Source organism: Hibiscus syriacus, unplaced genomic scaffold, assembly GCF_006381635.1.
Source record: "Hibiscus syriacus cultivar Baekdansim isolate YM2019G1 unplaced genomic scaffold, ASM638163v2 tig00002237_pilon, whole genome shotgun sequence".
Taxonomy (NCBI): Eukaryota; Viridiplantae; Streptophyta; class Magnoliopsida; order Malvales; family Malvaceae; genus Hibiscus; species Hibiscus syriacus.
The window spans coordinates 20,370,358-20,394,592 of NW_024061918.1; the positions used below are offsets into that span (position 1 = coordinate 20,370,358).

Below are 24,235 nucleotides of genomic sequence, written 5' to 3' on the forward strand. Positions count from 1 at the left end.
ATATTTGAATCTTAACGGTCTAAAGATGTAAAATTTATAAGATATGAATATTGATTGATAATGGACTTCAGTTATTCTGAAATTAAATTGATTGTGAGTATAGGGCATACTGGACCATAACTACGAGCACTTGAGATCGCTGCAAAATGGATGAAACCCTGAGTTTGTGAATGACGTGCTGTCGATGTTCTACCGCGATGCTCCTGAATACATTGCCCGAACCACTGCTTTGCTGTTTGCTTTGATTTCTCGCTATATAGATATACGTTTTGTTCTCACATTAATTTTCTAATTTTAATATTTGTATGAATAAGCAGCAGCTCTGAAAACGTCGACAATGCCTTGGTCAAAGACGTTGCTCACCAGCTCAAAGGCAGTGGCTCTAGGTATTATATAACAGCATCGGTGGTCAGCGGATGACTCTTGCTTGTTACCAGTTTCGAAATGCCTTCAATCAGAGAGACAAGGAGAGGCCAGAATAAGTTTCTACAATCAATATAATTCATTCTTTTGATATTACTATCAATATTCGAATTATTAATCTATTTTTTTAAATTCTTTCAATATAATGTATATATTTTAATTCTTTATGGGTGTACTCTTCCGCTCTTCATTTTCAAGAGTGGTTTTTCTAACGAGGCAACTGTATATTAAAATATAATAGAATAAAATTTATTGTTGTTATTTTTTTTTATATTTTTCGATTTCAATATTTATATGTTTGTTATAATTTAATATTTTAATTGTAATATTATGTATTATGTTCATAGTATTATCGAAAATATATCTATAATCTTAATTTAAATCAATATTCAATATATAAATTATGTGATGATCTTCGACATCAATAATTTTATTAATTTGGATATAATTGAAGAACCTTAATTACTTATTCCAATTGCACGAATTAATTTATTTCAGTAGTTAAATAAATTATTGTTGTTCTTAGAGTTTACGGATTCGAACATCAGAGACTGCAGCAGAATAATTGAGTGTTCATTTTCAAATAATTGAGAATTTTTAAAACATATAATAACTTGTAATCACCTTAGTTTACTAAAAAAAACAAAAAATACTTCTTCGATTCTTGGTTTAACGAAATTGTGGGAATTTAATATATATATTTTGGTAAAATTCAATCCAAATTGTTATTTTAGGGTAAATTATGTAATTAGTAACTAAATTATTAGTTTTACTCTGTTTCAGTACCTAAACTTTTTTTAATTTTTTAAAATCATACCTAAAGTTTAGCTTTTGTTTCATTTTAGTATCCGTTCAAAATTTAACGTTAAGTTATGGAAAAAAATTGAAACTCGTTAACAGTGAGATACTAAAATAAAACAAAAAGTAAACATTAAATATGATTTTAAAAAAATTAAAGGTTAAATATTAAATCGAACAAAAAAAATAGTTTAGATACTAGAGGCATAGTTTATCCTTGATTTTAGGTATAACTGTTTAAATATGTTTAAGAAAAAGAACATGGGATTTTGAGCCACAACCACGAATCCCTTCAACCTCTGGTATTTTTAGGAAGAAATTGATCTTCCTTTTCTGCTGTTAAAAAGGGAATGGATGGGAGGCTTCAGTTTCTGATTTCTCATTTCATTCCCATTTCCCACCTCTCCCTCCACTTGGCTGGGGTAAATTTTTTTCTCGATTTTGATTTTTTTCTCTCTCTATCTAGGCAAACTATTTTTATTGAATGATTTGTTTGCAGGTTTGATTGAAGGGAAATCCAAAGAAGAAATGGCGGAAGAACATAGATGTCAAGCACCAAAATTATGTGCTAACAACTGCGGATTACTGGGAAACCCCGCGACGCAGAATCTTTGTTCTAAATGTCACCGTGATTTTCAGCTTAAACAACATCAATCTTCCTCCGCAAAACACGCGATTAATCGAACCCCAATCCCTTCGACATCGAGTTCATCTCCCTTCGAGGCGAAGAATGAACAGACGGCGGAAACGAAGGTGGAGATGATGGCGACGGAGGCCGTGGTCGAGGTTAGACCAAACCGATGCCTGAGCTGCAACAAACGCGTGGGGTTCACGGGGTTCAAGTGCAGGTGTGGGATGGTGTTTTGTGGGATCCATAGGTACCCTGAAGAACATGGTTGTAGTTTCGATTTCAAAGCCATGGGAAAGCAACAGATCGCCAAAGCTAATCCTGTTGTGAAGGCTGCCAAGCTTCATAAAATATGAATTTGGGAGGTTGGAAACTGATGAATCCACCATTTGGGCTTTATAGTCCACTGTTGGTGTTTGTTTGGTGGGTTGATGAAAATATTAAAAAAAAACCAATGTTGTGAATATATTTTTTTCTTCATTTCTTTTATTAATAAAAATACGATTCCATTATTTATTTGAACATGTATGCAAAATTTTAAGTGAAGAAAATAATAAAACTATATTTTAACACTCGAATAATATTTTTAAATAATTATATTTGTTTATCCATAGTTTGCTTACTAAATCTCCATTCTCCATTGGGGATCAAAATGCTCCAGAAAAAATAAGAGTGAAAGTTATTATTTAATCAGATGTTAGGACTATTTTTTGAAACTATATCATTTTTGTTGGACTCGACTGATCGACCAAAAACTGCTAAGAGGGGTGATTGGCCTTTAAAAACTTTTGGTGTCGAAGTGATAGAGAACGGAAGCGGGAAGATGGATGTTACTCGTTGTTGAGGAATCAAACCTAGAAAGCTCTAGAATTGATCAAAGAACGACAGTGAAAGAGATGGATGTGGGCGACGACAATATAAATTAGAGTTTTGCTGGAATTTAAGACAAAAGTAAGGTTAAGACAATAGATAGAAAGAATAAAATAGAGAGAAGGGAAAACAAAGACAAGGGATGTAAATAAACTAAGGATTATAGATATGCGAACGAAATTAAGAAAATAGGAATGGATCAATGGAAAATTTGAAATTGAAAATTTTCCTCGGTAGGTATGGGTTAACGCAAACCCTAGTTTTATGATGATGTATGACTTGAATGCTATGGGATAATGAAGATGATGTTGTAGATGATGATAATCAATGTATAATTGTCCTACAAACCCTCCTAATTGTAATTGACTAGGAAAACTCGATAATCGGCTCTAACTATCCCTCTTAATCGCAATGAAGAGGCAAACCAGAGTATGAAGATCTCTCTCACAAAGAACTTGAAAAGAACTCAATTGAAAGAAGTTTCGAAGGAACAAGTAAGCAACACTTGCAAAAATAAACTCTCAATGTATTGTATTCAAGAAAAGATATGATTACAATAGTGGGAGGAACATCCTTTATATAGGGTAAATGAGTCCTTATTGTAATATGACTAAGACTTTAAAATAGTAATAAAATACTATCCTAATCCATGTGATGTGGGCAGTATAAATCTATGCCCTTGATGTAACGCCTCAGATCATGGGTTAAGAGTTTTGGGCTAATTTGAGATGGGCCTTGATTAATTTCTCTAGCTTGTAGGAAGCTTTGACCCAAATGGAAGTGAATTTGGGCTTTAGTTAAGCCCAACAAGGAGTAAAAATGGTATTTTTAGTTTGCAGTCAAAATCAGAGGGACCAAGGAAACAGTTATACCATTGATAAAAATTAAAGCTGAAACCATTTAAGAATAGTGATATCACGTCTGTTCTTCTCATCTTTTTCCCCACACAAGTTTGTCTCATTCTCTTCTTCTCTATTCACTTCTTTCTTCACCAAGTCTTAGCAATGATTAAGACTTTTTAGTTTGCAAGCCTTATTTGGGATTTCCAACATAAGTTACAGAATCTACCCACTTTAAGCTTCAATTCAAGCTCTCAAGCCCAAGCCTAGGCCATGGTCTTCAAAAATGAGCTTTTATGGGTTTTAGAGAACTCAAGGATTCCAGACCGTTTCCAGAAATTTTAATCCTTTAGAAGTGTTTTAAAACCTTTCTTAATCTCTAAATTCAGTTAGTAACTTTAGAAGTGTTTTAAAACCTTTCTTAATCTCTAAATTCAGTTAGTAACCCATTCTTTAATGCTAAGTGGGAGACGAGGAAGAGAGCTCCAAAGCTAGAGGGAATGAGAAGCTTACCTTGGGTTGAGCCTTGAGCACTTCCAGCAGTATAGATACTCAAGGTAACTTATTTTTAACTCAACTCTACCATATGTAGCTCATTAGGTGAGATTTGGTAGGTTACATGAACTTGAAGCATGATGGATTGCATTATTTGGGTGTTTTTAACATGTTTACAGACTCTTTATGACCCCTAATATCAAATAAAAACACTTAAACATCAGTTGGTGACCTTAATTGGGCTTTTGGGGTAGAAAGATAGGATTTTTCGTGCCAAAACTGGGCACCTCGTAGCAAGAGTATCGACACCATTCATTATTTAGGAAAAAAATAGGCAATTTCAAAAGGTTAGCATCGATACTTACTCATGGAGTATCGATACTCGGATCTCGATTTCGATACTCATCAAGTTGGTATCGATACCAGTATTCCAGAATACAATTTTGGTATCAATACTCACATAGAGAATCGATATAAAGGCATGAGTATCGATACTCCACAGGGGTATCGATAATGGGATAAATTTTGAAACAGCGAACCCAATTTTGGTATCGATACTCATGCAAGCATCAATACCTTAGCACCAGAGTATCGATACTCAACCTAGAGTATCGATACAGTCGTACCCAAGTAGCCCATATCAGTCAAGTGGTATTGATACCAACAGGTGGGTATTGATATTGAAGAGCCAATATCAGTATCCATGGGTAGTTTTGGATAAATAATCTAAGGATTAAGGGATCAGACTCGAGGTACCCCATATACTTTTAATAACAATAAATAAGACTTCAAGAGAGAATATAAAGTAATAACAGAACAGTAGAAATAATAACAGTCAGGTTTACATAAAACTAGGCTTGTTTGACTCTCAGGAAATAATTAGGACACCCGAGTCCCTTTAGTAGAATACAACAGTCAGTGGATATCTAGTTAGTGCCAAGGCATTTCAATATCTGACTCGGCGTAGATGCCCTAAGACTTTACGGAGTGATTTGGAAGGGGTATGTTTCCGATGCAGCTCCAGATCTCACCCAAGATACAGAGGGTATCTAAAAAAGGCTAGAGGTGTGTGTGAGCTCCGAGATGTAAAATCCTCAGTCGCAACATGATGCCTACTTAGTAGATCATAATAGTACTTTGCATGTTCAAATTTTTGTGTTAGAGTATGCCCAAATACCAATCATATGATGATTGTATTGACATATTTTATTTATCATATTTATCAAATAAATGCATTACATTTGTTTTCTTTTATTTTATTTTTGTGTATTAAATAAACTAAAAGATAATAATGTATGTATATCAATGTGATTATTATTAAAAGATCCTTAATCAAGTATTACTATGGGCATGGATAGTAATAATACACTTAAGACTAACATGTTATTGATTGATGATAATGAGTTCTCATTGACATAAAGATGTCAAAATTAATACATGAGTATATTATTAGAGAACGATATATTAGATTAACCTGCTATGAGTATATATATTGGATTATTATGTGATGGTCACGATATTGCTCATAGTGACGACTATATATAATCCTTAGACTTGAGATCTTTACAATCTCAACATATATTGTTTTATGTTTTGATACAGTTAAACATGCTCTGTAACTGGTTGCACTATAAAGACTTACATTTGAACATATCACGATATATGTAGTGGGGTGTGAATGATTGAGATAGGATTTTTCATTCCTACATAATAAGAAATATATTATAGGCCACTTGATTGAGTGAGACTAGAAATGCATGGCCATGCTTGAATAAGTTAATATGAGATATCACAAATTATTCGCTTAGTCTACTCTAGATATTAAGAAATAATAGATGAGCAACACAAGTGTTATTATTACAAGACTTTTGCCTATTCTAGATATAAAGGACAAAATGATATAATACATTAAAAGAGTTAGTCACAGACATTTTATGTCGAATCGTGACTTCTTGTAAGTTACGTAACAAAGACATATTGCTAGATGTCACTCTTGTTCGTAATATTAGAATAGTTCTAATTATTACTACTAATATTACAGGAACCTACAGAGTTACACCCAATGGTTGAAAAAAGAGAGCAACTTATAAATGTGTCACATATGTACACTTTGATTGTACATGAATAAAATGTGTATGTAATATTAATATATATGTGTGTGTGTGTGTAATTTTAATTACACATGTACCTACTTTAATTAAAATAATATAATTATAATATTAATTAAATACATATTTAAAAACCCTAATAGCTGGAGTGACATATATACATAAGGGATATGTTGGTCTAGCAGCCGTTAATCCTTTTTTGAAAATTCTGAAACTCCTAGAACAATTTTAGAGAAATATTTTACTCTTAATTGCTTTTCAACTGGGTGAACTGAGTAGAGGCCGAGATGATTTTTATTGGATACTAGTATTCAAACCGTTTGTGATCACCATTAACCGCTTCTGTCTTTGCTGATTTTGAAGGAACCCACTGTAAGTAATCACATCCATTCCTCTCGATTTTAGATTTAACATAACCGTCGCATTTTGTTTTCACTGCGCCATGGGGTGCGCCAACGGTCCCAACAGTGGTATCAGAGTAACGTGTACGATTCAAATTTGGGTTAAAATTATTGGTTGATGCGAAATGTATGAGATGCATGTTTGTTTTACTATTTTTGGTAAGTATGTGATTCGATTTTGTTCAAATCAATGAGCGACGCGATTAATCTGTTAATCCAGTAAAAAATATTACTATCATTGATTAAAATGTTAATCTTATAATTGTTGTTGTTCGATTCAATGTTTATATATTAATTGTTAATATTGTAAACTCATGGTTGTGATGGAAAATCAGTTTCGGCAGAGGAACAATAGTTGTTCCAGTGTAAAAAATGTTAGGGATTGAAAATCCCAAAAACATGATTAGTTGATAAAAGCTATCAAATAGTGAGGGTTTTCACATTAATAGTGGGTGCTATTTTTCAAAAAAATCGACCGGTCGTGCTACCCCTAGACCCCACAAAGGGCTTCGCCCCTTAACCTATTCGTAGGCAACAAAGGTCGCATGCCCATATATGTTATTAATAATAAACTTGTAATGGCATATGCATGATATGTAAAAAATTTAAATTACAGAATGTGTGTCGTGTCTCTCTACACTTCTGTTGTATTTCTCTTCTCATCTTACTCCCTCGTATGTAAAGCGATTTTTTAAAATTGTAATCCTATGAAGATTCAATGGAGCAGAAGAATGAATTGGCCTAAAGGCGAGAAGATGCTTGAGAAGCAGTCTTAGTTTTAAGATTATTGGTTATCCCATTGGCTTTGGATAGGCCACCTAAGTTTTAATATTTTTAGTCTATAACCATTGCATTTTATTTACTATTTATATATATCATATATATGATGCGATGAATGATATATTATCATTATAATGTTATAATGAATATTGATGAGATCTCAATAAGGGAAAAATTTTAAAATGAACATCGATGAGATAATTATAAACCCCTCTAAATAATCTAAGTTATTTTTAACTGTCCAATATTTACCCTCGTTAAGACTTTAATCGATGTTATGTGGGTTTTGCCAAAGCAATGGCATATATGTCTATCTTAGTTAAACACGAAGAATATGTAAGTGATATTCACCGGTTGAAATATTGGTAATAACTTAGCTAGGTTATTCTAATAGGATTAGAAACCTAGAGGTTAATTATTTGGATGAATCATGAGATGATTTGAACAAGAGTTGTTCACCAAATGGAGGAGTTACATGGGATGTAATTAGTAATGTGTTACTTACCTAATTAACCATTATCCTAAAAGAAAAGCCAAATCTGATTTAGGAAGAGGGTAAAATATGGATCCTCACTCACTAGAAAAACTTTCGAGTTGTTTTTCCAAAAATAAAACAAGAGGGTTTTTAATTTTGAATAAAATAGTGGGAGCAATTTGTAAATAAAGACCTATTTATAAATTTTAAATTCGGTACATTTACTTACTCTAAATATTTCCATTTTTTGTAGATTTAGTGGCAAACAACACACTATCATTGCGATCGCTCCTTGAGAATGAGAAACTTAATGGCATAAACTTCCTTGATTGATTTCGTAATTTGAGAATTGTTCACAAACATGAAAGGAAGATATATGTAATTGAAGAACATGTTCCTGATGAATCTACAAATTATACTTCTAGAGCTAATATAGACAAGTTTAAGAAACATATAGATGATATGTTAGACGTTGAATGTATAATGTTTTCCACACTGACTCCGGAGTTTCAGAAGAAACATGAGGACATAGTTGCATATGAGATGATTCAAAATCTCAAGAAATATATGAGGGGCAAGAACGTGAAGAGAGGTATGAGACCTCTAAAGCTCTATTTCAATGCAAAATGGTAGAGGGATCTCCTGTAGGATCTCATCTCATCAAGATGATGTACTACATCCAAACGTTGGAAAAGTTGGGATTTCTTCTCAAAGATGAATTGACTACCGATGTTATTCTGCAATCGTTGTCAGATAGCTTCAACCAATTTTTCCTTAATTTTAACATGAAAGAAATTAACAAGACTTTGCCACAGTTACTTGGCATGTTACGAACTGCTGAAAGTAACATGAAAAAGGTTGAACCTAAGCCCATTATGATGGTCCACAAGGACAAAAAAAGGGAAAGAAAAAGAGAATGGCAACGTCTAAGGGAAATAGTAAGGCCAAGCCCAAAGGAAAAGATGTATTGAAACCCAAAGGATGATTTAGCAAGGAATTGCAACAAGACTGGATATTGGAAGAGAAATTGCCATGTTTACCTTGAAGATGTCAAGAAGGAAAAAGTAAATGGAACGTTTGTTTTAGGTATTTATGTTATTGATGTTAGTTTGTCAAAATCTATATCTTGGGTATTAGATATCATTTGTGGTTCTCATATTTGTACTTCTGTACAGGGACTACAAAAGAGAAGGAATACGGCTAAAAGAGACGTAGATCTACTAGTGGGAAATGGAGCAAGAGTTGCTGCATTAGCTATAGGGACATATGTTTTATCTTTTCTTAGTGGAATTGATTTAAATTTAGAGGATTGTTATTTTGTGCATAGTTTGACTAAAAACATTATTTCTATTTCTTGTTTGAACAAGATTAGTTTTATGATAATTATAAAGAATAATTGTTGTTCGTTTTATCTCGATAGTGTTTTCTATGGTTCGACACAATTAGTTAATGGCCTCTATAGTTTGGATCAAGATAACACTATTTATAACATAAATACGAAAAGATCAAAGACAAATGAATTAAATCAAACTAATCTTTGACACTGTCATTTGGGTCATATAAGTGAGAAACGCATATCAAAGCACCACAAAGATGGATTCTTAGATTCATTTGTTTTCGAGCAATATGATGTATGTGAATCATGCTTGTTGGGAAAAATGAAAAAGGCTCCCTTTAATAGTAGAGGTGAATGGGCAAATGATTTATTGGGATTAATACATAGTGATGTGTGTAGGCCAATGAATACACAAACCATAGGTGGATTCCAGTACTTTATTACATTCACTGATGACTTCAGTTTGTATGGGTATATATATCTTATGTGCCATAAATCTGAAGCACTTGAAAAGTTTAAGGAATTCAAAAATGAAGTATAGAATCAACTAGGCAAGAGTACTAAGGCATTTTGATCGAATCGAGGTGGAGAATACTTGAACATAGAATTTAATGAACTCCTGAAAGAGTGTGGGATTGTTTCACAGCTTACACCACCTGGTACGCCACAGTGGAATATGGTTTCTGAAAGGAGGAATCGAACATTTTTAGACATAGTTCAATTAATGATGAGTCATAGTGATCTTCTGACTTTTTTCTGGGGACATGCACTTGAAACAACCTCTTTCACACTAAACTGTGTTCAATCTAAATCAGTTCAAAAGAGACCATATGAGATATTGACTTGGAAGCGTCTTAGTATGTCTTTTATGAAGATTTTGGGTTATCAAACTTATGTCAAACATTATATGTGTACAAATATTGAACCTAAATCTCATAAGTGTATATTTGTTGGATATCCTAAAGAAACTAAGGGATATTATTTCTTCAACCGTAATGAGAACAAAGTGTTTGTTGCTTGAACATGAGTCTTTCTCGAGAATGAATTTCTCTCAAAGAAAGGGAAGTGAAGAAATATTGTACTTGGAGAAGTTCAAGAATAAAATATCAGTGAACCAGAGGTTGAACAAGTTTCAAAAGTAGTTGAGGAACAATCAATAGATTTAGAAACACAACCACTACGAAGATCCACAAGAGAATGCCATGTACCTAAGACATATGGATTTCTCGTTACCACACATGGAGATGTTATTCTTATGCATCAATATGAGCCTATAACTTATCAAGAGGCAGTGTCGAGCCTATATTGTGAGAAATGGCTTGAGGCCATAAGATCTGAGATGGATTTCATGTCAGTAAACCAAGTATGGACTTTGGTTGAACAACTTGCAGGGGTTAAACCAATAGGGTGTAAACGGGTTTTCAAGAAGAAAACAGACATGGATGTTAATGTCCAAACATACAACGGTGATTAGTCGCTAAAGTTCTTCGACAAGAACATGGTGTAAATTATAACGAAACCTTTTCTCCCGTTGCTATGTTGAAATCCATCCGGAGGACCTTGCTTGCAATAGCTGCATTCCATGATTATAAAATCTAGAAAATATAAATTAAAACCACTTTCCTTAATGAAATACTCGATGAGGATTTGTATATGACATAACCATAAGGTTTTGTCGCTCTAGGAAATGTTGGAAAGGTTTACAAGTTACATAGGTCTATTTATGGACTAAAGCAAGCTTCTCGAAGTTGGAATGTTTGTTTCAATGATGCAATCAAATAATTTGGTTGAGCCTTGTGTTTATAATAGGGCTAGTATTTGCATTGTTTCTTTCCTAATCTTGTATGTAGACAACATACTTATCATAGGAAATGATATACCTACTTTACAGTATGTTAAGACTTGGTTAAGAGTTACTTTTCTATGAAATATTTGGGTGAGGCAACGTATATCTTAGGATTTAAGATCTACAGAGATAGGTCTAGATGAATTCTAGGTCTGAGTCAAAGTACATATATAGACAAAATGCTGAAAAGATTTAGTATGAAAGAATCCAAGAAAGGATTCTTGCCTATGAGACATGGTATTTCAATTTCATAGAAAATGTGTCCTTCAACTCCACAAGAAATAGAACGAATGAGTAAGATTCTATATGCTTCAGTTATTGGTTCTATCATGTATGCCATGATATATACTCGACCAGATGTATCATATGCTTTGAGCATGACGAGTCGATATCAGGAAAATCCTGGTGAAAATCACTGGGTTACAGTTAAAAATATCCTTAAGTACTTAATAAAAACTAATTATATTTTTCTTGTCTATGAAAGCAAAGAAGATCTTATTGTAAAAGGTTATACTGATGTTAACTTCTAAACTAACAAGGATGACTCACGATCATAATCAAATTTTGTGTTTTGTCTTAACAAAGGTGATGTGAGCTGGAAAAGTTCAAAGCAATAAACAATAACTAATTCTACAACAGAGGTTGAGTATATTACAGCCAGTGAAGTAGCAAAAGAGATTGTTTGGATCAAGAAGTTCATATTTGAACTGGGGGTTGTTCCTAGCTATCAGATGCTGTAGAACTCCGTTGTGATAATAATAGAGTCATTGCACAAGAAAAGAAACCCATATATCATCAATGGTCCAAACATATTGTTAGGAACTTCTATCTCATTCGAGAGATCATAAATCGAGGAGATGTTGAGATATGTAGAATACACACTGATGACAACATTGTTGATCCCTTCAAGAAGCCTTTGGCACAACAGAAGTATGATCGTCACACTGAGACACTCGATATTAGATATGTGAGTGTTTGGTCTTACTTCTAATGGGAGATTGTTAGAGTATGCCCAAAGACCAATCATATAATGATTGTATTGACATATTTTATTTATCGTATTTATCAAATAAAAGTATTACCGTTGTTTTCTTTTATTGTATTTTTGTGCATTAAATAAACTAAATTATAATAATGTTTGTATATTAATGTGGTTACTATTAAAAGATACTTAGTCAAGTATTATTATGAGCATGGTTAGTAATAATACACTTAAGACTAACATGTTATTGATTGATGATAATGAGTTGTCAATGACATAGAGATGTCAAAATTAATACATGAATATATTGTTAGAGAACAATATATTGGATTGACATGCTATGAGCATATGTCTTGGATTATTATGTTATGACCACAATATTGCTCATAATGACAACTATATATATAATCCTTAGACTTGAGATCATTACAATCTCAACATATATTGTCGTATGTTTTGATACAATTAAACATGCTCCGTAACTGGTTGCACTATAAAAAATGACATTGAACATATCACGATATATCTAGTGGGTGTGAATGATCGAGATAGGAGTTTTCATTCCTACATAATATGAAATATATTACATGTCACTTGATTAAGTGAGACTAGAAATGCATGGCCATGCTTGAATAAATTGATATGAGATATCACAAATTATTCACTTATTATAGTCTACTCCATATATCAAGAAATAATATATGGGCTACACAAGTGTGACTATTCCAAGACTTGTGCCTATTCTAAACAAAAAGGACAAAATTATATAATACATTAAAAGAGTTAGTCACATATATGTTATGACGAATCATGACTTCCCGTAACTTAGATCACAATGACATATTACATATATGTTATGATGAATCATGACTTCCCGTAACTTAGATCACAATGACATATTGCTAGATGTCACTCATTGTTTGCAATATTAGAATAGTTCTAATTATTACTACTAACGTTACAGGAACCTTGAGGTCACACCTAATAGTTGAAAAAAGAGCAACTTATAAATGTGACACATATGTAAAATTTGATTGTACATGAATAAAATGTGTATTTAATATATATATATGTATGTATGATATATATATATATATACATGAATACTGAATTTAATTAAAATAATATAATTATACTCTTAATTAAATTTAGATTTAAAAACCCTACTAGTTAGGGTGACACACATATATAAGGGATATATTAGTCGTTAATCCCTATTTCAAAATTTTGAAACTCCTAGAAAAATTTTAGAGAAAGGTTTTTCTCTCAACTATTTTTCAACTGGGTGAAGTGAGTAAAGCCAGAAACGATTTTTCGTGAAGGCTAGGATTCAAACCGTTCGTGATGACCATTAGTCATTTTTCTCTTTGTTGATTTTCAAGGAACCCAATGTAAGTAATCATATCTCTTCCTCCCAATTTCGGATTTAATGTACTTGGATCGCTAGTAAGACCGTCGCATTTTGTTTTCGTTGTGCCATGGGGTGCGACGACCGTCCCAACACTGTGCCACTACCCTACTCATTTAGTGACTTCATGTAGTATAGTATAGTTATTTGTGAGGCACTAAGCTAGTAAGCTCATTGTATGGAATGTGTTTCCGTGAGAAGGTCCTTAGGTGACTAGTTTGGGAGCATCGTCGTCACTAGATATTCTAGCATTAACATATACTTTTTATAGTGCGTCTTGATTTATATTATAGTGCATATACTGTTGTAGACCCTTTTGTATTCATATGTAACTCTATTTTGTTTTAAACTCAGTGTGTTTATTTATGATTTGGTATCTCCCTACATTTTGTAAACTCAAATGTGTTGTCATGTTTCACTTTATTTATGTGGATGGTTTTATCAGTCATTTTACAAGCATGTTTTAAAGAAATTTTTGGGTCACTATTTCGTTGGTCCTTTGTAACATTGTAATCCATGGATGTTCAGGTCAGACTGGATTAGGGTGTTACACTTGATATAGTGCTTGATTCGATGTTGGAGATGAAAACTATATGTTTGAATGCATAACTTGGTCCTTAGCCGTTGGATGTGATGAACAATCCAGATCGAGTTTCTGGAAGGTGGTGTTTTAGAGAATAAGATGGGGACTGCTAAGGTTTTTTCATTACAATCAAATTATCTTTCTAACCTTAAATTATTTCTAAGATGAAAATATTGAAAATTAATAATTAATTACAAAATCCTGTATAATCTCATATAAGGATTTATGTACACGTCATCTTCACTAAAATGGGTATATCATGATTTCCCAATATCAAATTGATGTGATTCAAGAACCGTTAGAAAGATAAGAGATAGACGTTCGTATCTCCAGAAGACATGTTGACCAAATAACATCAAGATCCCATTCAAAAAGTAGTCGTAATTTTGTTTCTATTCTACTCTTCTTTTCTAAGGCTTGGTCATGTGGATCAATTGGAAGCGTTAGTCCATCTTCCTTTGATATGAGCCTTGTGATGCATGTATCATCCTCCCTCTCTTTAAAGAGATTCGTCCTTGAATCTGAAACATCAATGGGAGAAACACTATAACTTTTTTAATGATTCACTAACATTATACTTACCAAATAGATATACTTTGAATCTTTGAGACTTTGTTCTTCTAATAGGTTCGAGTAGAAACATTAGTCCAAACAAATCTTCTATTGTCATTATGGACTCTGGTGCATGTATTATTGATGGAAAAAATTTATTGTTGTCTTAAATTCCTCTTTTTCACATAAGTCTAATAATCTAGTGTTGGGTTGAAATTCAACATGGTGCAGACCACCATTGTCTTTGTCTATGATCGATTCATATGTTTTCTCCTTTGTCTCACTCGTGTGTAGCGAGCAATAACATTTAAAACCATATCAATAGGTTCGTGAAAGTAATCCATGAAGTCTCCTAAGTATAGTTTAAAAATAATAATTCTCATGAGGAGCTTTGTGGAATGCAGAACTTGTTTAGTTGAAAAGGAAATTCATCTACAAAATAGAACTCGTTAAAAGCACTTTTAAAAGAATGAGTATATATAAAAAATCTTTGAGTCATCATGATGTAAATCTTTGATATGTTCAATTCTTAAAATAGTAGTATGTTTTTTATAGGTAAAAGTATGCATTCAGGATACTGCATCTTCTATTATGTTTTGCTTACCTCAATCTTTTAACCACTTAAAGAATTTATGGTTACTATAGGTAATAACCTTTGACGAAAGTATGTTGTGTTGCCAAACTTCAAGTTTTTAAACATGGTCAAAACAAACAAGTATATAAGAATATCATTAACATAGATAACATCGTACTTACTTGTGGATTGGTTTAAATCGTGTTTCGTCACTGAGATGGCACAATTACTAAGGCTTTTCTAGATGTAGCCTTTTTTTCATTTTATATAACTCTTTGGTTCCTTCGATATTGTTTGTTCGACGAGGTATGATGGAACCTTGAATTAGATCAGTTTGGTGTAGTTTCCTTATTTTTGGTGGTAATCCTTCAAGTGGATTACCTAACACTTCTCAAAAATCTTGTAAGAGAGAAACAAACACACTAGGCAAATCCTTGTTAATGTTAGAAATCGAAACAATTGATTCTCTAAAATGAACAAGGGTGCAAGGCTTTTTGTGAATAAGGTTCTCTCTAAATTCTTTTGTGCTCACAAATAAATTTTGAATCACCCTTTTCTTCTCACAATTAGGTTCACTCACCTCTCATGGGTCATGTTCTTAGCTTTTATGTGTTGTGACCTTGATGTGATCCTACTTCTGCACCTTCTACTATTAATCTTCAACTCTTCAAGTGTGGATCAAATGAAAGACCATGGAGTTTTACTTCACATTTTTTATGTAACACCCAAAATTTATTAAAATGAAACCCGATGGGTTTGGGCATTACACATGACTACCGAAGTGGTTAACCTAATTTTTCTCTTAAAACATTCCATTTTCCAATCCATAAATCATCATATTTAAACAAAATAAGATTGTAATAGTTAGGTTTACAAAACACAGGAGCTCCCAAAATAAATCTCAAAATATAAATAATTTAATAGTTATGACTCGAATGCAAAAAGGTATATGGAATACATTCCCACTAAATAATCAAAACATATTTTGCAACTTCTGATAACTGGAAATCTGACTGGCGGGTGATAAGCTCCCGAGTCTGGCACTTACTAATATACAAAACAGAAACAATTCTGAACGCTGAGTTATAAGCTTAGTTCCACATAAACAACTCTACTATACTACATATATTCATTAACTACGAATGCTTAGCAAGTTAAGTCATTCTATAACAAAATGCATCAAGCATAGATCATGGGACAATATTGTATAATGATCCATCATATGAAAGCATAATATAGGTTTTCCATTTAATCACGGAAGTGCCTTATCTCTAATGCTAAAGTGCCTCAACACTGATACAAAAGTGCATTCGCACTTATACAAAAGTGACATAGTACTGGGAAGAGAATCTGGATATCTTTACTTACATATTCGAATAATACATGCATATGCTTAAGTAACCAAGGTGTCATCGTTGTTTCGCAAGTGTCAAACAAATGCTATTTTTATGCCAAATAATTTAATGTTGTTATTCGTAATTGATTGAAATAATATTCTCACTTATTGTCTTATTTAAGAAGCCTTGATGCCCTCATAACCCCCTTTCCAAGCTTATAAATTTAGCAAAATTTTCTGTCCAAAATAGGACGCCAGTACCAATATTGAGCATGTCAATATCGATACTGGCCTTATGGTGTCGATATTGACCCTGGTATCGATACCAAATTCAACTTTGATGTTTCATTTTAATTCCCAATATCGATACCCTCATGGAGAGTTTCGATGCTCTTTCCCTAGTATCGATACTCCCATGAGTATCAGTACCAAAATAGTATTCTGGAATCCTCAAATTCTCACTGGTATTGATACACCGCTTGAGTATCAATACTAGACCCTGAGTATCGATACCCCTTAAAGGAGTATCGATACCTCCTTTACTATTCTTAGAGTACTGATACCTATGCTTGAAAATACCCTGTTTTGGCTCGAAAGTGACTTCCTAGAGTCCCTTGTAAGCCCCCTTAAGGCTAACCAATGTTTCTTAAATCTTATGCAGTTTATTAACATCATAAAAAGTCATTTCAACATAACAAAACATCAAATAGGCATGCTACCATTAAACCCACTTTGCACCCATGAACACAACAGACAAACAGAACATAGTTTCATGTCCTACATATGGTATAGGGAAGTTATTTATGTGTTACCTTAGTTCTAGTTGATGAAAAAGGCTCTAAAAACCACTCAAGCACCAATTTATCCTTGTTCTTAGCCTTTGAGCACTCTCCAGATTCTTTCACTAACCAAAGCAAACAAAGGGATTACAAACTCGTTTTTAAGTCTCTCAATGTTTAGAAACATTTTTCTAACCACTTAGGAACAACTCAGAATTAATCTCAAGCCTTAGAAACAAAACCTCTCTAAAACCCAGAGTTTTGCCACCATAGCCAAACCTTATGATTTTGGGTTAGAAATGAAGCTCTAAGGTCGTAGATTCCTTTATTAACTTTATGTTTTCATATTAACCTTGCTGAGAAATAAAGTTTTCTCCTTTAGGAACTTTAGAGAGGATGAAGAGAATAAAAAAGAGATGAAGAATATGATAACGGAGGAGAAAATGAGGAAAATAATTTTTCAGCTTTTCTTCTGTTTACATTGTAACACCCCCAACCCGTATCCGATCCAGATCTGAGTTCGAGATGTCACATTGACTTTTCAAACTTTGACTCTTAAAGAAAATCATGAAAATTTTAAACTTTCATTAAAATAAAAGATGTTAATCCACACAAGTTGGACCCAAAATAAACAAAATCAATCAGAGCATTAGTAATTCACAATTTCGTTACATTCCAACACACTATATACAACCAAATATCTACACTTAACTACAATTCTGATCTGATATGTGGAAAGAAGAGTCTGACCTGTCTTGCTCCTCTTCACTTCTCTTCTTGCTTTTCAGAACCTATGTGTGAAATACTCACATGCTAAGTCGATGACTTAGTGAGGCAAATAAACATGTAATGTAAACTATAACTTGTAATCATGCATGAATAATTACTAATATTATATCATACCACTCATATCCTTATTTATGTAACAAATACACTATATACATACATATATATATCATTATCATTCATATCTCTTATTCTCTTATTCATATAATCTCTCATGTTCATATCATATATCTTAACAGGTACTAACTTATATCATATAACATATACAATCAAGCAACTATATCATCATCTTCATTTTTATCACTGTCATAGATTCCTTTTAGCATATGATCTTATAATTACCATTTGTACAATCATATATCATACATAACATTTCACAAGGAAACAAACACATCATCTTATCAAGTTCATTTATATTATCTCTTTATTAGCCCATGTACACATGTGAGAACTAAAGATATACGAGTACATAGAGGTTGTGCACTATGCTATCACCACAGCTCGTATAATTCCCTCAAGGGGCACTGAATATTTGTCCCAAAGGACCACTATGTCCCGAAGGACCACTGATTGTTCCGAAGAACCACTATGTCCCAAAGAACCACTGTTTGTCCCGAAAGACCACTGATAATCCCTTGACTCTTGGCATGCCAACTATACCCCTAGCTCTCATATCACATAACATGGGCATTATCTTTTATACCATTACACATCTTCACATAGCCACATAGCTTTTCGCATAACATTTTCATTTGCACATGTAATTACTTAACTTATTTTCACATAGCTCATGTTCCATATTCATATCTCATAAGCACGTAGCTCATATTACTTATATTCACATATACATTCATATTACCAATTCACATAAGCTCGTGTATTCACATGGATTATTTCTCATAGCATATCGCATAGCTTTTATTCTTTCTCACGTAGTCACATAGATCCATGGCATATAACATATATCCAAATTGCATATAATCACGTAGATCATTTCTTAGATGTTCATGTAAACCTAAATATCATATCTTTTTCACATATAATCATATATACTTCATATAGTACATAGAAACACCTAGAACACTTCCACGTAGCTTATATAAATTTTCAGTCATTTCATATTACTTGATAACATATATCATATATGTATATAATAACTTATGTCATATCATCTACCTTATGCTTCATTTCTTTGTATTCCCTTAGATTACATAAACTATGTCATATTTCTAAACATATATCATTTAATAGTATTTTATTTATATATTAGTTTAATCTATTTACTTAATTCAATTTTATATATTCCTTATAACATTTTCATATAGCTCTATAAATCTTTAGCATATAACTTATCTTATATATTTGTATCATCCTTTTTATATTCAAGTTTCCTAATTAATATACTATTCCCATTTCATTCTATAATTCAATCTTATTTAGTTCCCTTAACTCTCATTAAATCAAAAAGCTATATTATACTAATTCTCATAATGGATCATACCACTATGTACTTGTCCAACTCATGTTTCTTTTAAGCATATACTGTTACACATATTTACCTAGTTCCTATCACTTCTCATGAACTCACTTTCATAATATTTTCCTATTATTACATATTTTATCTCATAACCATGTATTCACATAGTCTTATATTTCATTATCATATGAATTATATTTGTTCTCCTATAACTCTTCATAGACGTCTATTTCCATTTCCATATATCACTTGACTTATCTTCTATATTCCTATAATTTCATAACTTATTTTATATTCTCTCATTAACTCTTAATAGTGTTTTTTACGTAAACCACATAGCACATACAAAAACATATCAATTCATATAATCAAACATACACACACTTCATGTTGTTAACATACTTATGATCAAGACTTAATGAGCTATTACTATAGAAAATAAACTTATCACAACTCCAATTTCCATATAATCTTATAAAAATAAAATGCACTCACCTTGGCCTCACTACATTCCAATCCACTTATGATTTCCTCTTTTTCGATCAAATCTTAACTTGATAATAATTCTGGAACTTGTTCATGTTTGATATCTACATAATCACACATTGATACATATCAATATCCAATTGATATACTCTAATCTATCATTTCTTAGACCAAAAGAAAGGTCTATTTCTATTTCCCCTTTGAAGTGCATCGATACATTCTACAGTGCATCGATGCATTCTTTAACATGTGCATCGATGCACTACCCATGCATCGATACACAAATCACCTTCGATGTTTTCATTTTAAGGGGTGCATCGATGCACTTCTTATGTATCGATGCACTAATTGCATTCGATGTTCATTTATTTGAGAGTGCATCGATACATATTGAAGATGCATCGATGCACACTACCCAAAATTACATTTTAAGCACAAACATGTCTTGTTTTGACCCCAAATTCTACTTATTAATCCTTCCTTATACCTTAAAACTTATCTATACATATTTAAACCTTCTTATAATACTATAACACTTCACCATATCTCATAATTCACCATAATTCTTGAATCAAAGAATTTTATCAAATTTTCCATGTGTTCTAAATTCAATTCTATCACCTCTAACTTCTTAATTAACCCTTTGACAAGTCAAATTCATCATTAGGAACTTCAAAAACCTTTATATAACAAAAGCTCATTTCTACACCCTTCATATAATTTCCTTTTTAATTCTCTATTATTGATGTTTAAAGATTATATAAGCTTTCCTTAAGGTTATATAATACTCAAAAATCAAAATCAACTTATAAATCCAAGAATTAAACAGCTGAAATTAAACTCACCTTTAACTGAGACTTACGGGGAGAAGAATAAGCTGAAGAAAAAGACTCTGGATAGATTTTCCTCATTTCCCACGTTTTTATATTCCTTAAAAAGAGAGAATAAAAATATTCTCTTAGAAAAGACCATAATACCCTTTTTACTTTCCAACTTTACTATTAAATCCAACATCAAATATCTTCAATTAAATCCATGAACTTTTAACTTATTTCGAAATCAAGCACATAGTTTTCAAAACCTGCAATTTAGTCACTGACCCTGAATTTTGAGATGTTACATACATCATCAACACTTAATGGTTTTTCAGCCTTAATTCAATCAAGGGTCTAATTACTCCATTGGTCCTTCCTCTTTTAAGACCAAATCAAAAATACTATTTTTAACACTTTGTGGGCTTCTTTTAAGCCTAATCTTCTTTATCTTTAACCCAAACATTTAAATTGAACTTATTTAAACACTCTAAGCCCAACGAAAATACTTGAAACTACTAACCCAATTTTTGGGGTGTTACAATTCTCCCCTCCTAAAAAGAATTTCGTCCTCAAAATTTACCCGACCTGAACAAATGTGGGTACTATAGTTGCATGATTTCTTCAATTTCCCACATTGCTTCCTCTACTCCATGATTCCTTTATAGAACTTTAACTAGTGAAATCACCTTATTTCATAGTTCATTGACGTCTCGGGCCAAAATCTCTAACGATTCTTCAACATATGACATATATGAGTGTACTTCAATTCGTTCTAATGGAATCATCATATACAATGGGTCTGATCGATACCTTTGAAGCATAGATACATGGAACACATTATGAATGCGCTCTATCTTGGGTGGTAAGGCTAGTATGTAGGCTACGGGTCCAACCTTTTCAAGAATCTCATAAGGCACAATGAAACGCGAGGTCAACTTTCTCTTTTGGCCAAATTAAAGAACCTTCCTCTAAGGTGACACTTTAAGAAACAACTTGTTGCCTACACTGAACTCAATGTCCTTCCATTTCAGATCCCTATAAGACCTCTGTCTATCAAAAGCTTCTTTTAGTTGACTCTAAATCAGCCTTACCTTGTCCTCTACCTCTCGAATCAACTCTGGGCCAACTAGCTTCTTTTCACTAAGTTTGGTCCAACAAAAAAGAGTCCTACACTTTTTCCCATACAACGCCTTGTAGGGTGCCATTTGAATACTAGTTTGGTAATTGTTTTTGTGAGGAAACTCGACTAATTAAAGGTGATCCTCCCAACTACCCACAAGGTCAATGACACGACATTGCAATATATCTTCCAGAATATGAGTCACCCTATCAGGTTGTCCATCTGTCTGAGGGTGAAAGGTAGTGCTGAAATGTAACTTAGTACCCAAAGCCTCGTGCATCACCTTTCAAAACCTCAAAGTGAACCACAAGTCTCTTTAAAAAATGATTGATGTGGGTACCCCATGAAGTCTCACAATCTCCCTGATGTAGAGCTACACTAACTTTTCCAAAGTGAAGTCCATTTGTACTAGTAGAAAATGGGTTAATTTGGCCAATTAGTCCACTATTACCCAAACGGTATCATGCTTTTGACGAGTCCTCGATAACACAGTAATGAAATCCATGATAACTCTATCCTATTAGCCCTCAATTTTGCATTAGCCGGTGCACAAAGTCAGTTTTAGAAATACATCATGTCTCTATCCCTCAACTCGAACTCTAGTAGGTCACTTCAACGCACTCGCTCTGCCCTAGTCATCAAACGCTCATCTATCGCTTATAACTCCTTTATCTCTCTAACAAATTCTGGCTCAACTCAGAGTTCTATTACTAAACCTCTATCTGAGATTAGGTTCATCCTATCTACTAGTGATCGATGGTCAGACATCGACTTATGACTCAAAGCATCGGTCACCACATTAGCTTTTCTTGGGTGATAGTTTATGACGCAATCATAATCCTTAAACAGCTCAGTCTAACGACGTTGTCTCATAATCAACTCCTTCTAGGTAAGAAGATACTTAAGGCTCTTGTGGTCGGTGAAAATGTAGCACTTCTCCTTGAAGAGGTAATGCCTCTAATTCTTCAAAGCAAATATTACTATAGCCAACTCTAGGTCATGGGTGAGATAGTTACGTTCATGCGGTTTAAGCTATTACGAAGAGTATGTCACTAACTTTCACTATCGCATAAGGATAAACCTAAGTCTATTCAATGAAACATCACTAAACACAATGTATTCCTTACCGGGCTCTGGTTGCATTAGGATTGATGCCTGAGTAAGATTTTCCTTCAACTTATCAAAACTCTATTGACATTTTTCATTCCAAACTAAGGGCTCATCTTTCTGAAGGAGTTTGGACATAGGAGTGACAATCATAGAGAATATTTTCATGAAGCGACAATAATACCCGGGTAATCCAAGGAAATTATGTACCTCAAAAATGTTCTTTGGTGGTTTTCACTCTAACACAGCTTGAATATTTTAAGGGTATACTCGAATTTCCTTGCTGGTTACAATATGGACCAAAAATGATATTTTAGACAACCAAAACTCACTTTTATTGAACTTCGCATACAATTGAAGTTCCTCGGCCGTTTGAAGCACAATTTAAAGGTGGCGGTCATGATCCTTCTCCGACTGGAGTAAACTAAGATTTCGTCTATGAACACCATGATGAACTAGTCTAAATAAAGGTGGATCACCCGATTCATCAAGTCTATAAAAGTGAAGGTGCATTGGTAAGTCCAAATGGCATCACTAGAAATTTATAGTGTCTATATCTAGTCCTAAACGCCATCTCGGTCACATTCTCGTCATTGTCCATCAATTGGTAGTAAACCAACCTCAAATCTATCTTAGAGAATACTCTAGCTCCTCTAAGTTGATCAAACAAATCATTAATCCTAGGAAGCGAATATTGATTCTTGATCATTAACTTGTTTAGTTGGTGATAGTCGATGCACAACCTCAATGACCCATCTTTCTTCTTTACAAATAACACTGGAGTTCCCCATGGTGATACACTCAGGAAAAACCCTCAGTCATAAAGTTATTGAATATGTGTCCTAAGCTTTTTAAATTTGGTTCTGTGCTATGAGATACGGAACAATGGACATCAGGGTTGATCCGGGTAACAACTTGATACTAAACTCCAATTCACAATCTGGTGGTAATCTGGGTAACTCCTTTGGAAATACCTCAGGGAAGTCTGTCAAGGTATGGATGTCTTTAAGCATCAGGCTTAGAACTCGAGTCTAAACATAGGTTTTTTCGTACCATCCTCGCGTTTAAGCTTGAGTTGCCTAGCTTTTCACTTTAACCTTGCATCATGCTCGGTCAACCAATCTATTCCAAAGATTGCATCGAACTCTCAGAAGAGTAGCACCATAAGGTCAGGAGAGAAGACTTGACCTTGAATTTCTACTGTACACCTAGGGTGAACCTTGTCCACAAG

The 24,235-nt window shown here is 33.2% G+C and overlaps 1 protein-coding gene across 1 annotated transcript; it reads left to right on the forward strand.

The window, feature by feature from the left end:
- Nucleotides 1-1,507: 1,507 nt before the first annotated feature.
- LOC120139920 (zinc finger A20 and AN1 domain-containing stress-associated protein 3-like) lies at nt 1,508-2,206 on the forward strand. Its single transcript, XM_039155019.1, has 2 exons — nt 1,508-1,643; nt 1,721-2,206. The coding sequence occupies exon 2, from the start codon at nt 1,750-1,752 to the stop codon at nt 2,203-2,205; it is 456 nt and encodes a 151-aa protein (XP_039010950.1). The 5' UTR covers nt 1,508-1,643; nt 1,721-1,749; the 3' UTR covers nt 2,206.
- Nucleotides 2,207-24,235: the final 22,029 nt, after the last annotated feature.

What these genes read in the sequence shown, in the direction of transcription:
- LOC120139920 (XM_039155019.1), top strand. Translation starts at nt 1,750, where the DNA reads ATGGCGGAAGAACATAGATGTCAAGCACCAAAATTATGTGCTAACAAC.